This window comes from Fundulus heteroclitus, chromosome 6 (assembly GCF_011125445.2).
Source record: "Fundulus heteroclitus isolate FHET01 chromosome 6, MU-UCD_Fhet_4.1, whole genome shotgun sequence".
Taxonomy (NCBI): Eukaryota; Metazoa; Chordata; class Actinopteri; order Cyprinodontiformes; family Fundulidae; genus Fundulus; species Fundulus heteroclitus.
This window is the reverse complement of record NC_046366.1, coordinates 19361522-19376195: the sequence shown is the minus strand read 5'-3', so window position 1 is coordinate 19376195 and position 14674 is coordinate 19361522. Positions and strand designations below refer to the sequence as shown.

The 14674-nt window shown below is 41.2% G+C and overlaps 1 protein-coding gene across 2 annotated transcripts; it reads right to left on the bottom strand.

Moving 5' to 3' along the window:
* LOC105935468 (ankyrin repeat domain-containing protein 13C) lies at nt 1–12444 on the bottom strand. 2 transcript variants are annotated; one of them, XM_021323171.2, is made up of 14 exons: nt 11562–12444; nt 11045–11086; nt 8833–8937; nt 7233–7318; nt 7003–7048; nt 6756–6822; nt 6446–6590; nt 6225–6356; nt 3742–3903; nt 3552–3631; nt 3339–3437; nt 704–804; nt 435–572; nt 1–404 (listed from the first exon to the last, which is right to left on the bottom strand). In XM_021323171.2, the coding sequence occupies exons 1-13, from the start codon at nt 11932–11934 to the stop codon at nt 442–444; spliced, it is 1569 nt and encodes a 522-aa protein (XP_021178846.2). In that variant the 5' UTR covers nt 11935–12444; the 3' UTR covers nt 1–404; nt 435–441. The 2 variants fall into 2 exon arrangements, with proteins under 2 accessions (XP_021178846.2, XP_012731316.2); XM_012875862.3 differs by having other exon boundaries at nt 1–572.
* Nucleotides 12445–14674: the final 2230 nt, after the last annotated feature.

Sequence of the window (14674 nt, the reverse complement as noted above, 5' to 3'; positions counted from 1 at the left end):
TTTAAGGATATATCTATATATGTTTGTTTAATCTTGTGAACTGAAGACGAGAGAATAGACATTTCTGAAGGTGTGAATCCAGCTTCAGGGATTCTTAAATCAGTCGAGTATACTGAAATATTGACGATCTGACAGCTTTTAAAATGTTGCACAGCAGCACAGAGCGGCAGCTTCACCTGCTCCGTTTATAAATAGCAAGTACAATGAAAGCCATCAATCATTTCACAAAATAACAATGTGCAGATATTCATCTATAGGTCACAAGGCGCTCTGTCATATCGTCTTGGATTGATTTGCATCGGATGCATCAGCGAAATGAATGAAAACTGACCAAATCTCCCCCCCCCCTTTTTTTTGTTGTTTCTTTTTCTTTCTTAAACGGTTAATACGTATTCAGAATCGGTTCTGCCCTCGCTCTCCCAAACCGGACGCGTCGACAGGTCAGAGGTCAGGAAAGCGGCTCGGATCTTCCTTGTATTCGGCAGGGATGGAGAAAATAGACTCGTCAAACTCGTCGTAGCGGAACTCCTGAAAGGTGACAGTAGCTGTGATCGTGGGGAAGACGGGGATGTCTGCGAGTCAAGAAAAAGAAAACAACAATAATAAAAAAAACTAACAAAAAAAAAAAAAAACATCACTCCTGTGATGTTTCCCTCTGATACTCGCCCACTCGCAGGCGGTGCAGTGGCAGGTCGACACGTACCGAGTTTGACGGGAAACCCCGGTGGAAGCTTCATTTGAACGAACTCTCGGAGTTTGTTGAAGTGCTTGAACGGGGCGATGACTTCCAACACGTTTAGTAACCTGGAGGCAGAGCAAAGAGAGTCAGCAAAGCATTAAAAGAACGTCGAGGAGATTAGATGCAACATGAGATCCTGGTTGAACACGGTTAAAAAAATGGGTTTACAACTTCTCATTCAGAAACTTTATACAAAAATTAAAAAAAACGTGGTGTTTTTTTAAATGAAAACATAGAGAATGCACCAGGAAGAGATGGGGGGGGGGGTCATTGTTCCTTGACAATGTGGAAGACAATTTAACTGCTCAGCTCTTAGGTCTTCATAAATCCCTGAATGGATTGTTTTTAGGTCAGCGTTTGGGCGCTGCGTGAACACTGCGGTTCATTCTGAGTTCATCCTTGTCTGCACAACGCTTGATTCTTTTTAATGTTATTTCAAACATTCGCAGCTGAAATTTGCAAATCCCCCCCCCACCCCCCAGCAAGAACGCTTTTCCTCCTAAGCTGATCTAGTAAGTTCTAGTAACAAACAAAAAAGGACATTTTACAGAATCCAATCTAATCGGCATATTATTGTTCTTTTATTTCTTTTTAACATTTTTTTGAACAAATGAGCAATTTTGACATTTATTAGTTCGGCTGTGCGAAAAACACCGAGGTGACTCAGTGAGAGGGGAACAATGGCAGCAAAGAGATGATGGGCTAATTATTTTTCACTTTCACAGATGGAGATGTGAGAAGACAAAGAAAAAAAAAAAATCTGTATTTTTATTGTAACAGAATTTCAAAGCACGGACATCCTCTTCACTAATACAAAGATTAGGAACAGGGTGACTATAAAATGAGGCATATTTAGGTATGTGCGTCCATTTTCAAGAGATGATGCGCCGAGCGTGGCGACGGCGACCAGGGTTTCCACAAACATCAGCAGTTTAAAACGTTTTAAGACAACAGTACAAGTCCAACAACTTAACAGCCAGGTTGTTACTTTTTTAAACTTCAGAGTTTCCAGCTTCTAAGGTTCTTCATCTGCAAAGAAATACACACGAGGACTGAGATTTAGCATTAAATATCGCCAACATGCCATCCGCTGATATAAGATGCAAAAGTCAGCTTAGTCAATGAGCAATCCTTCAGTAAAACCATGTTTTCCAACCACTTCTGTCTCCAACGAAGAGGCATCAATAATTTAATATCCACTCGCTGCAGGAAGGCTAGAAAACATGTCTGGATGCTGTTAAAATCTGTTTGAATCGGCTAATATCGGTCCCCGGATAACGCAAATCCTCGCTCCCCAGTCTTCAAGCTCTGATCTGACTGTTTTAATACTGAAATATTTGTAAAAACTGGAAACCAGTGCATTATTGACTTCACAGTTATGCACTCACTTGTGTTGTGCCGTCATAAAATACATCAAAGTTCACGGTTGTAACGAGAAAAAAAATTTAACTTTTGTAAGATGCTCTTTTAGCTGGAGGAGAAAAAAAAAAAAAAAAAAAAAAAAAAAAACTTACCAAAGAGCTCCCAGGACTGAGACTTCAGATAATATAATCAGCTATAAGACAACCGCAGCACTGATCCCTTTTTTTTCCCCCATTAAATTGAACATTATAAAAGTAGCAAATATATTTTCAACAATGCAAAGCAGAAAATGTGAAGAGGAAGAATGACATTAAAAAGCCATTAACTGTAATAAAGAATGGGGTTTTAATGTTGTCCCCATTAAGGTTCACTCAGCAGAGTGAGATAATGCAATCTCCTTACGTAACACGGCCTGCATTCATCCTACATCATTTACTCCCTTTAACATGCGTGTATCTTTTAAACGGCGCTTTTCTCAAAATCGACTTTACTTGTTCTCCATGGCCGATTTGGAGATTATGAGTCGACGAAAACACCATTTTAGCTGACAACGAAACACGTTCTGAGATAAAGTTGAGCTTTTAGTGCATTACACGCAATAAAGTACTGCAAAAAAACAAAAACAAAAAAAAAACATGGCATTAGTCTCAGGATTAACCTACAGTACCTCTGAAAGACTGATGGCTGAAAATCCAACACTTATTAAAAACAAAGTGATAAATCTGTTCCCATGTTCTAACAGGCGTTTTAGGATTTGGAAAGAAAATGGCCCAACTTCTAGGAATTGCAGTTTTTTTTTTTATTTAAAGTTATTTTCATTACATGTAAAATAACAGTTAATTGGGAAACCAATTATTGAAGGTGGAAATTATAATCAGCTATGGCCACAAAAAATAACCTTCTACACGTCGCTATTAACAGCTGGGCGGCTGTTTAAACGTGTCTCTTAAACAGAACAGGTATTGCTTATTTATCTGTTTTCTAGAAAAAAAAGGAAGAAGTCTGTTCATTTTCGTCTTCAGTTCAGGGATGGGGTGGATTCCTCTGGTTTGCCTTTGTGGATTTCCTTATCAGCGGTTATGCCGTCGAAGAAGTGAAAGCTTTCATGTTGCAGGCCTTATTATCTGAATTATTTTATCTCTACTCAACGCTTTTCTGAAACCCCCAGGAGTGTTTCCTGGATCAAGCAGCGCTGAGAAGTCTGCGGAGAGATCTGAGGAGGATGGGATGTACTTACGACTCGATGCCTAGAGGAAAATCCTGGCTCATGGCTACAGTGGCTTTGAAGTTCTTCTTGCTTTCCTTGCACATGAGCTCCCGGCCGAGGTGAGGCGGCCTGGAGGGGAGAGGAGACGCGTGAAGATGTATTACCCGCTCAGCATTTACACAGACTGGCTTGGAGCTGCCCCGAATACTCGGTGCAAAGGCAGATGAAACCACAGAAACGCACTTTCCGTGCTCCGCCGTTATGTACTCTTCCCAAGAAATGGTGTTGGGGGCTGGAGCTGTGAGAGACTGCCTCCTCGCAGGCTGCAGACGGGAAAACATCAGTCAGGGCGGATAACCGCTGCTCTGAAGTGACACAGCTGCTAACTGCTGGCAAAACGCAGACAGATCATAGGGATGAACTGTTTTTTTACCTCAAAATTCTGTTCGCTGATGCTTCCTCCTTTACTCAGGCTCTCCATGATGGCTTTGTTCCTCAGGATGTCTTCCTCGCTCAAATGTTCCCGCCGTTTCCTCGACTCCAGCACCAGACCGTTGACGGCGTAGAAGTCAGCCATGAAGTTTCCCACCCTCTCCTGAACAGCAAACGAGCGTCTACATGTGATCGGAAGCGACTTTGGAACTCTAAAAACACTCAGAACTTAAACCGGGACACGGACCTTGGGCTACCTTCACACTGCAGGCCTTGATGCTAAATTCCGATTTTTTTGTGATTTTATTTGTGATTTTTTTCTAAATATATGCGACTTGTATGTGATCTCCTGTGTGAACTGAATTCATACGCCTAAGTGTCTCGCATGCGCAGTAGAGGACGCGATGACGTCATACGTAGCAAGCGTGCTCATTGTTTGCGGAAGTAAACATCGTAATGCTGCAGCGTATCTTGCGTTCTTTACGTTATTCTCCAACCGGAGCCAGCACATTACCAACGCAATCTTTTTAAGAAGATCGAAAAGGAAGTTTGCCAAATTTTAGCGACGTGAGCGGCTTTACTGATACGGACTTCATTCATAATTTTCGAATGACAAAGGAAACCTTTATGTGCGTCTGAACGGCTCTCTTTAGCGCTCTCACATAAAAACACACAACTTCGGCGGCCATAGCAGTGAGTAAACGCGTTGCCGTGGGGCTGTATGGACTTACAACAGGTGTTTGTTGCCGCACAATAGTCAACCTCTTTGGCATAGCCAGGTCCACCGTTAGTGACGTTTGTCAAATATCAATGACGTGTAGGCTGGATCAGATGCGTATCGGATTCAGGACCACATATCCAAGCGGCCCGGGTCGCATTTGAAAAAATCTGATCTGTGTTGTTCAGACTGTCATGAAAAGATCAGATACAGGTCGCATATGGGCAAAAAAAAAAAAAATAAAATCAGAATTGGGTCACTTCAGGCTGCAGCGTGAACGTATCCCAAGAGACAACATGACCCCTCTGAGCAGTTTTAGCCCTGCAACTGCTACGCTGAAGCCCTCAAGGCTTTAAACTTCAGGATTTTTCCTTTAACAGATGTTTTTTTTATTTTCTTTTTTTGCCTGTCCTCAATTATTATTAGAATGTCTTTAACTAAATAATAATTACAGCAAAAAATATAGATTTTACTGCACGCCGAAAAACAATACATCATCATGACATAGTTGTTTTATTTCAGTGATATTACCCAAAACGTGAAACCCATATAGATTCATTACACACAGTGATGTGCTTTAAGTGCCTATTAGCTGATTGGCTTAGAGATAATGAAAACCCCAAATTTAGTTTCTCAGGGGAAAAAAAAGCGATTTTTAATGACGAAACATATAACGCACAGGGGAGACGTCTGATAACCACGTGAAAGGAAAGTTGTGTGGAGGGAAAAAAGCAGATAAGTGACAGGGATAACGGCAGCTTTCATAGGACTGTGAAGCAAAGCAGCGCACATACACATCCAGGACATGTGCTGCAGCTGTCAACACCCTTCATGCCAAGCCACTCCAGAACCACAGGCAACATCAGAGGCTTCTGCTAAGGATCAGGAGGATCGGTTTGATAGAAGCCCAGGTTCACGATAGAACCCGGGCTTCTATCGCGCCTCAGCAGAACCACAGGTGGGTCGCCTCCATGCCACACCGCACTGATGCAGGAAATCATGCAAAAGGAGCACCAACCAAGTATTTAGCGCAGACACTTCACAATACAAGCTACGATTCACTAGGCAGACACTTCTTTATTAAAAATGCCTTTTAAAACTGGTCTTTTGTGTTGCTTTAATTTTCCTGAGAAACTAAACTTTAGGTTTCCCTCAGATAGAAGTCATAAATACCAAAATTAACAGTAAAACACGCTTTGCACAAATCACTTTGTCTGTGATCAAATCTACATGATGAATATGTTTCGCACGCTGAATTGAACTACTGCAACGTGCGGCTGCATTTCTAACACTACGTTGGGTAGGAAATGTATGAAATTGAATGTTTTGTGGGTAATATAATTTTTTTTTTAAATTGTTACCAAATACCGGTATATAATACTGAGTAGTGTGTGACACCGATGCTTCAGGTATGACATTATTACCTGCTAGTTTATTCTAAATGCTTCAAATAGAATAGTTTTATCAAGAAGAAACCATTTGCTTCTTTAATAGATAATAATTAGCATTATTCATCGGTACTTCTAAATATATCTACAACGTGGCCTAAAACACTGAATATCTAATTTAATGGTAAAAAACCTTTCTTCTAGATTTTTTTTAAACAATTCCTTATTTATTTATTATTTTTCTTTATAATTTATTTATCCATCACTTTAATTGTTGGGCTCTTTCAACACTTATTTTACTTGTAATTTACAGACCTAAATTATTAAAACGTAGCATTTTAAATGAGGTTTCTCATGACGCTCTGACGCGAGCCTCACCGTTTTGTCCTCTCTGAAGAGCCAGCCGATCTGACTCCGAGAGAAAGTTATCGACTTCGTTGACAGGGTTGCAGAGTAGACGTCGCTGCTCATCAGGATGTCCACCTCCTCCTCAGTCTCCATCTCTGACTCCTAAGGAGGAGAGTGAGCGTCGCTTGTCGTTACAAATTAAAAAATAATAAACAAATCACTTATTTTAACCGATTTCTGGTCACGGTCACCTCATGGTGTATTCTTTGGTACACTTTTGCTTCGTTGTCCAGAACCACGAAGGACTGGGCGGGCGGGGCGTCGCCGTTGAAAATGAAGCTCAGATCTCCGCGCTGACACTTCATGTCGTTGAAGTCGATGAGTGTCGTGTCAAGTCTAAATCAGGATGGAGGACAGCGAATTAGGAGGGCGCAGAGATTGTTTTGACCCACTTTCTGGCTCTAAAAGAAGTTCTTGGCCTAAATACCAACTATTTGCTGCATTCGACACTCCACATTCTACTTCCTCACTGGCACAGGAACTTTATTTTCAGTGTTTCACCTGATATTAATGCCCTGCTTGTAGATTTTACAAGCGTCGGATGGCAGGATCCTGGACAGCAAAGGCACTGGAACAGACAGAAACCGATTTGAGTCCTCTAATGTGTCACAGAGAAGAAATTACTTCCTAATGGTAACCATGAACCGCTGGAAAACAACAGGACAGCATATATCAACTATTCCTTAATCTGATGTCACATCTACACCTTTAGATGGTTATGCAATTTACAACTTGTTAGTGATCTCACCCCAGCTTTGAAAGTCCCAATGAACCTCGAGGTAAAAGTCACCAAGCTGCAAAATAAATACAATTTAAAAAAATACAGGCTAAAGCATAGATATGGATGAAAAGAGAAGACGATTTGAAGGGCTGGCTTTATTTGTTTATACCAGATCTCTTTAACTACAGTAAACTCATTGTTCGGTAACACAGGACAGCTGCAGCGTTAAAATCCACACAGAGCTGTGTGATCCTCACCTCCCTGAGAGCCTTCAGTAATTTCGGCCTCTTTTCCTCCACGTTCTCTCTTGACTGCTGCTTTAACTTCCTTAATATCGCCGTGACTGGAGAAAAATAAAAAAGGAATAACAGGGGCAGAGAAATGAGCTCAGACACGTTTTTACCAGCACAGAGGCGAGTTCCATCCACTGAAGGCTTTTCTAAAAAAAACAAACAAATGAATGCAGCCGACTTCCCGAATTAGAGCTGACATCACTGGCTGCCTCCAGCGTTTTTCCATACGTTTAAGAGTCAGCAAATCTTTAGGTTGATGAGCACCATGGCTCCTAGTCTGAACGGCCGGCGAAAGATCAAAGTACTGCGCACACACCTGCTTTGGCCGCAGAGGAAAAACGTATTTCAGATTTGTGGACACGTGGCCGCTGCACCCGGAGCGAATCAGCAGCTACAACCCGCCGGCTCATGAAACGTGGCCCATCTCAGAAACTAACCAGTGACCCTTTAATGATAAGTGGACTGAACAGAGCCAGTCAGCACATCTCGGTGTATCCTGGTTGACTCATGCGAGGGGGGGGGGGGGGGGGGGTGTTAGTGCTGACGAGGCGCATGCAGCACATTCAGCTGCTCAAACCGACGACACAGGTGACTTCAGACAAGCCTGCATTGTGTTGTTAAGACTTGTTACAATTTATCTAGAAGAGTGTTTTTTTTCTGCTCTAACTAAATAATAGCAGCAGTTCGCTTTTCCTTAAGCAAAAACTCATGATGTTCCATTAATTCATGACTTTGCGTGTCCTTGCAGATGACGGCCCTCTCCCTCTACCCCTCACTGCTGCCCCCCCCATGAGAGGCGTGACCTTCTCGAAGCAGAGCTCCTGGTCCCGCATCCTGTCCTCGGCCAGCTTGCCACGACAGGCGACTGTAGCTGAGATGCATACTAAACAAAGTTTTGGGGTCCTTTGTAAAAATGGCCGGCCTTAAAGTCTCCGACGCGAGCTGGGAAAGCAGAGGCTGCCGGTCGCAGAAAGTGAGAACGAAGGAGTCGGGTCAGTTGCTACTGTTTTTGTTATTTTATCTGGAATAAAATGAAAACATAAGGGGGTTGCCATCAGTCCGTAACATTAGAAGTCAGAGCACGAACTGCCTCTGGTCTGACCTGGATGACGAGCAAACAAACTTCATACCCTTTAGCTTTGTGTAGCAGACATCACATCATATAGACAACAAAAGCGACCACAGTAACCGCGCAGCATCCATAAACTGAAAAATGAACAAGGGAGGAATCTAGCATCAAGGCGACTGTTCTGAAATGAAATCTCAGGAAAATTTGAGCGAAAATCTGAACACAAACCCGGATAAAAAAGTGACTTTTTTTTAGCAGCAAAAGGAAGCTGGAACGTCACCGAGTAACGATCCCTGTTCAATCCTTGTCAAACACGACGTCGCATTGCTGCCGCCAAAGCATCACAACAGTACACCCCTCCGGTTGTTTAGACTCGCTGAATAACAATCGCATGCGCGGCTCTTGATTCCCGACGTCAAAACAGCGGGTGTGCTGCAGACGTGCCACTGAAAGGTCCCGTCATGATCTCCTCAGAGCTGTCTTCCTGCGACTTACTCATCTGTCTGTCACCGTAGCTGATAGCTTCTGCGAGGGGACTCCATCCCTGCGCATTCTTTATCTTTACAGGGGCGTTGTGAGCCAGGAGGAGAAGAGCACACTCTGAAAGACAAAAACACAAGAGGCAAACGTGAAGCCGCACGGTTAACCTGACCGTTGGTTCTACGACGGCGACACATGCCATGAGCACACAGAGAAGCGGCAGAACATGATGAAATCTGGGCGGTGTATTGCCCCGGTCATGATCTCTGCTAGTTTAGGGTCACCAGGGCTGGGTGTCATCTAGGATGAGCCGATTCGATACGATTCTCGATATAGCTCAGCTTGATTTGATGACTCCAACATTGATAATTTATTACTTTCAAATGAATGCCCAAAGTGATTCAATCAACAAAACCAGCCAAATATATTTATGTTCAATTTATTGAACATTGATATATTAACAGGAAAATAAAGTGCATTTGGTTCAATGCATCTCAGAAACCAAAAATGTGCCCAAACGTCTGATTTTAGGGACGAAGGAGCTTCTAAGATCCTGTCGGCCATTCCGCAAATTCATCTCACTTGCACTTCCTCGCTGTGAACAGTAATGGCGTGCTGTAATACCGCCCCCTAGGGGTTGGGAGGTATATCGACATTGAAAGCAGAGATATCGATATTAAATCGTTTTTTTAAAAACATTGATATTAATCTTTGTATCGATTTTTATGCACAGCCCTAAGGATCACAATTGCTCGTTTTCCCTGACACCAGTCGATAACGGTTAATAGAGTCGGACGACTCTGACGACGCGTTGCTGGCCTCCTCCAGCCAGTAAAAATGCTTTGTATACCGCTTAAGAGGAAAGCCCTCCTGGTCTGCTTCTGCCCAACTCATTTGCCTCCTAACTGTGCAGGAACACGGCCAGTGTTGAGGTTATGATGCAGAGTTTGCACGAGATAAAATAGCCACGTTCTATGCTAATCGTCCAACGCTTGGGTGGCATGTTTTAGAAGCACGCTCTGCGACAGCGGGCTCAGCCGTTGATCGTTAAAAATGCTTTACGTTCTGTAAGTGGAGCATGCTCCTAAAAGCGATCAGTAAACCGATTTAACCAAATTGATGGGAACATTTATTTCCTCCTCTTAAGAGGTTCAGAAGGTATGAAAAATATGATGTCCAATCTCTGCGGACCTCCGCGTTGCTGCGAAATAAAGCTTACAGATGCAAATGCTGGCTTTTTTTTTTTTTGAGCGACAGGTGTGCGATGATCAGCCTACGTGTAGATGGCATGAGCTGGAGCGGCATGGAGGTGCACGAAGGTTTCAAAAAGGTCTGACTCCCAAACTGATAAACCTTCCTGTCACACCGTTCCAGCAGTTTCAAATCCTTTCAATGAGATGCAGGAGGTACAGGGGGCAAGTTACAATCAGCATGTCTGCCTAAGCTGCTGGTTCTACCCGAGCAGATAGTGAGATCGTTAATGAAGCATTATCAGCTCGGTATAGTCCCAGTGTTACTCTTTAAACCCCCGGAACATTAACGTGGGATCATTTTCTGCAATAATTTTGCTTCAGCTTACATAAAGAAAAAAACAAATGTTACCGATAAAGATACAACTATAGAATATTTAAGCATCGGAAACAATTGCTCTTGCTGTTCTGTCTAAAATGGAAACAGAGATTAGCTTCCTGACAATGCAAAAAACCTGGGTTTGCAATATTATTGTGAGTTGCTATTTAACCCACATTTCCACTCTTCTATTCTGGCATTATCACTCTCCATATATAGGGACTGGATATGCTGTTAGTCTGCCGAGTTAGAACGTGTCACACTTGAAATATAATGGCTGATAGAACAAGTGCTTTGCAATAAAAATGATTGTGATTTGATATATAGCAAAACTATATATATTAGGTCTTGTTATGTGTTTTGGGTTGATATTTTTGTGTAAGCGCCATCATACTGCAAAAATCATAGTATTTTATATGAAGGTAATCATATCATAGGAGTCCCATATAGGCCACTCCTTAATCAAGAATATTTTAGCTCAGCTCTGCATATCTCAGAAAATTACAGGTTGAACGGCAGTAATGTGGTGCTGGTTCCAAAGCATGGTGAAGAACACTCAAAATTGTATTTACTGGCATATCCAGTTAAACACTGACAATGAAAAAAAAATATGCCCAACCTATTTATCAGGCTTTACTACTGAGTTTGTCTCCTTTACCTCTGTGGCCCAACATTATGGCAAGGTGAAGAGGGGTGTTCCCTAAAAAGACAAACAAAATCAGTCCACGTCAGACACAAACAGGCATTAGTCTATAGCAACTTTGACTTATTTCAGCAATTCTATGGAAAAAGCCCAAACTCATAACATAGATCCGTGACACACAGGGGGGTGGCTGCTCAGAGTGCCGAACAGCCAGCAAGCATATTCCTGGAAAGTTAAGCGGAAGGACAAAAGTGTGGCCTAAACGCCTTGCGAGAAAGCTGTCAAATGTTCTGTAACGTATTAAACATGCACGTTATTGGCTAATATTCCGATTTTCTGAAGGAAAACTGAATTTTTGGCTTTTCACTAAGCCACAATCCATAGAAATCAACTCTTTAAATATAATCCCCCCCTGTCTGTAATTAACGGATATAACACAGGTTTGACTTTCATAGTGGAATTACCGGCATAGACGTTTGATTTTCATTCTCATGCATTGAAACGCAGCAAACGCAGCTTGGGCCAGGCTTACCGTGCACGTCTTTTTGAGCGATGCTGTTGGTCCTGATGAGAGACGACAGCCGGCGGACGTCCCCTTTGAACACGCACTCGTGTACGGGGAACTCGGGCTCCTCGCTGGTCAGGAGGATGATGGGGTTCTTGTTGTCGTCGCTGACCACGGGCGCGTTGCCGTTCACGTTGTTGGCGTTGAGCTGCTGCTGCTGCTGCTGCAGCGCCGACGACTTGACGGGTTTCTGGAAAGCCTTGTTGGACCTGAAGCGGTTACAGTTGCCGTTGGGCACCGTCCCGTTGGACGTCTCGTCGTATGAGTCCATGATGGCTTCATTTTTATTCGCTTTGTTGTTGTGATCCTTCCGCATGGTGCGTATCTTTTCACCTGTCATGATGACTACCGTCCGCGTTGGGTGACTTTAGCTACTACAAAATGGTGAAGATGAAAGCGAACATAACAAACCCCCCTCCCGACTGACGCACAGTAAAATAAAACAATCGCTTATTGTTTAAGTGTTTTTTAAAATATATATATATATGTATATATAATTCAAATATCGTTACACCTGCTGACAGACTGGAAGCCAGCATTAGCTTCCATCAGACGTTAGCTTGCTAGCCCTAAATAAAAAATGAATACGGTGGGTGCGGCGATGAATAAAGAAATTAACCGTAAACATAACAGAACACACACGCACTAAATGAACACAAAGAGAGAAATGGAAACGACCTTCGGACGACTACATCGTTGTGTCTTCTGTCGCCTTTAAACGCACGTTTTAAAAAATAAAATCGGTTCAGTCTTTGCAGCAAAAAAAAAAAGAGAGTAAAAGTCCGGAGGACAGGTTGGTACAATAAGCCAACCGAGCTAACGTTCTCGCTAGCGAAACAACTGACAGCAGACAGCAAACATCGCGAGATCACGGAACTCGTTATGAAAAAAAACGAGACTGGAGCAAACGGCTGGCTCTGGGTCTGAATGTAAACTGGCGGTGGGATTTCTGGCTCTGTTTCGGGATCCAAATCAATTGGAAAGTAAAAACTAAATGTTTTGGTTGACATGTGTGAAGTAAACAAAAGAACTGTAAATGTCTTAGCAAAACAACAGCCCAATAAAACCCTATAATTCTTACAAGTATTTTGAGGCAGGCTTCCGCTCTGCAGCTTTGCATATCTTGAGACTGACGTTTTTACTCATAGGAGCTCAGCCAGGTTTAAGCAAGCGGTTTTGTGGACATCAATTTCACCTATTGTCATAGATTCTCAAATGTACTTTAATCTGGACTTTAACATGGTGACTCGAACTCACGAAAGTGCTCTGATCCAATCAATGCCTTTGTAGGGCTGTTTTTAAGGTTGTCAGGCGCTCTCTTACCCGAAATTCCCGAATATGAAGTATTTACTGCCTCTGGAGTTGTTTTTCTTAGAATTGCCCTTTATTTGTGCATGTACGAATTATACAAATTCCCTACATACAAATCTTACACATCTATTTTTTGCACTTTTTAAGCTTCCCAGGTAATATGCTTGGTTAGTGCAAACAACTGATCTCAAAAGTGTAAAATTTAAATCTGTTTTATGTGTGTGTGTGTTTAATGTTATTTGTGTGCATCCTGATAATCTGTATAAAAAAAAAAAAAAATCATCATGTGACACCAAAGATGCTTGATTCTTGCTCCATCCATCTTTGCTAGTTTGGAAAACCTCTATTAGTTTTCAAAAACTATTATAAGGTTAAAGGATATTTATTAAAAAAGACATATTAGGCAGAAAAACTAGATGTTTTACTCTATTTTGGTATGGCATGGGTTGTATGGAAGGTTAGAGATGACACCCAGGCAAAAAAGAATAAATCGATGCAAATAAAATGGAGCCAATCAAAATATAACTTGATATTTTAATGTTTGTACAATATACACATCTATCATGTTACAGCAGAAAATAAATTATGTCCTTACAGTGTCATATTTATACGAGACTGTACTGGAGATTAATGAGACTGATCTGACTGAACTATCAGCCTTTCTTATTGATCGACCGCAGGGGCACAGGAGGTTTCACGGATACAAAATAAACCACGTTGTCACACAGAGTACCGGTAGACAGTTAATGAAGTATCTGGATTCATAAAATGCTGAGCAAAGACAAAACTGACCGAAATTAATGTGGCATGTCGAATCCTAGGACAAAATGAATCGGTTCAGAACATGTATAAATGTAGCAATTGATAGCGTTTGTGTTTTAATAATAAAATGTCTTCTTTCCATATCTCTTTAGTTCTGAAGGTTAACTACAGAACCTTCAACCATAAAAGCAATCAAACCACGAAAAAGGGCACTGAAAATCATATTAATCAAAGTTACTCAAGAGGAAAAACTTAAAGAAATCTTTTATTTAGTTCCCCTTCTCAGTTTAGTAAAAATTGTAAATGAAATTAAAAATGACAGCTTATGATATATATATATATATATATATATATATATATATATATATATATATATATATATATATATATATATATATATATAAATAAATAAATATTTACTCTCAGTTCTTATTTTAATGGTTCAACAAATAATGAAACATAATTCTGAAACTGAATGAATTTCATTGCTTTTGTGAATTTCTGTCTCAAAGTCTATGAATCTTGACCATAGTGTATCATAGACTAAATGCAGATTTGTTTTCCAAAGTACAATATGGAAACTTTGCTCAATTTCTTTTGTTTGTAAAAATGAAAAAAGAAATTGTGGCTTTAGCGCTTGTTTTCCAATTCTAAAAGGATGGGTCCAGTCCAACCCGAACTTAAAAGTATCTAAAGTAGTGACATGTTGTGAAGTGGGTATCTTTTGTTTTTATATGAGTCTGTATTAGAATAGTAGCAATAGAGCAGTAGTAAAATTCGGCGAGTAAATCAAAAACAGATAACCTGATTTGTGCAATGATACGATCCATGATGTTCCAATTTTAAATAAAGCTTCTTATAGAAATCAATTAAAAAAAGCACAGAATTTGCCAATCATTAGTAGATGCTTCTCTTTTGGAAAATGGTGGAAAATAAACAACTTGAACAAACTGTTTTCCTTTTCCCATACATATGCAGGACTGCAAAAAGGATCCAAGCAGACAGCA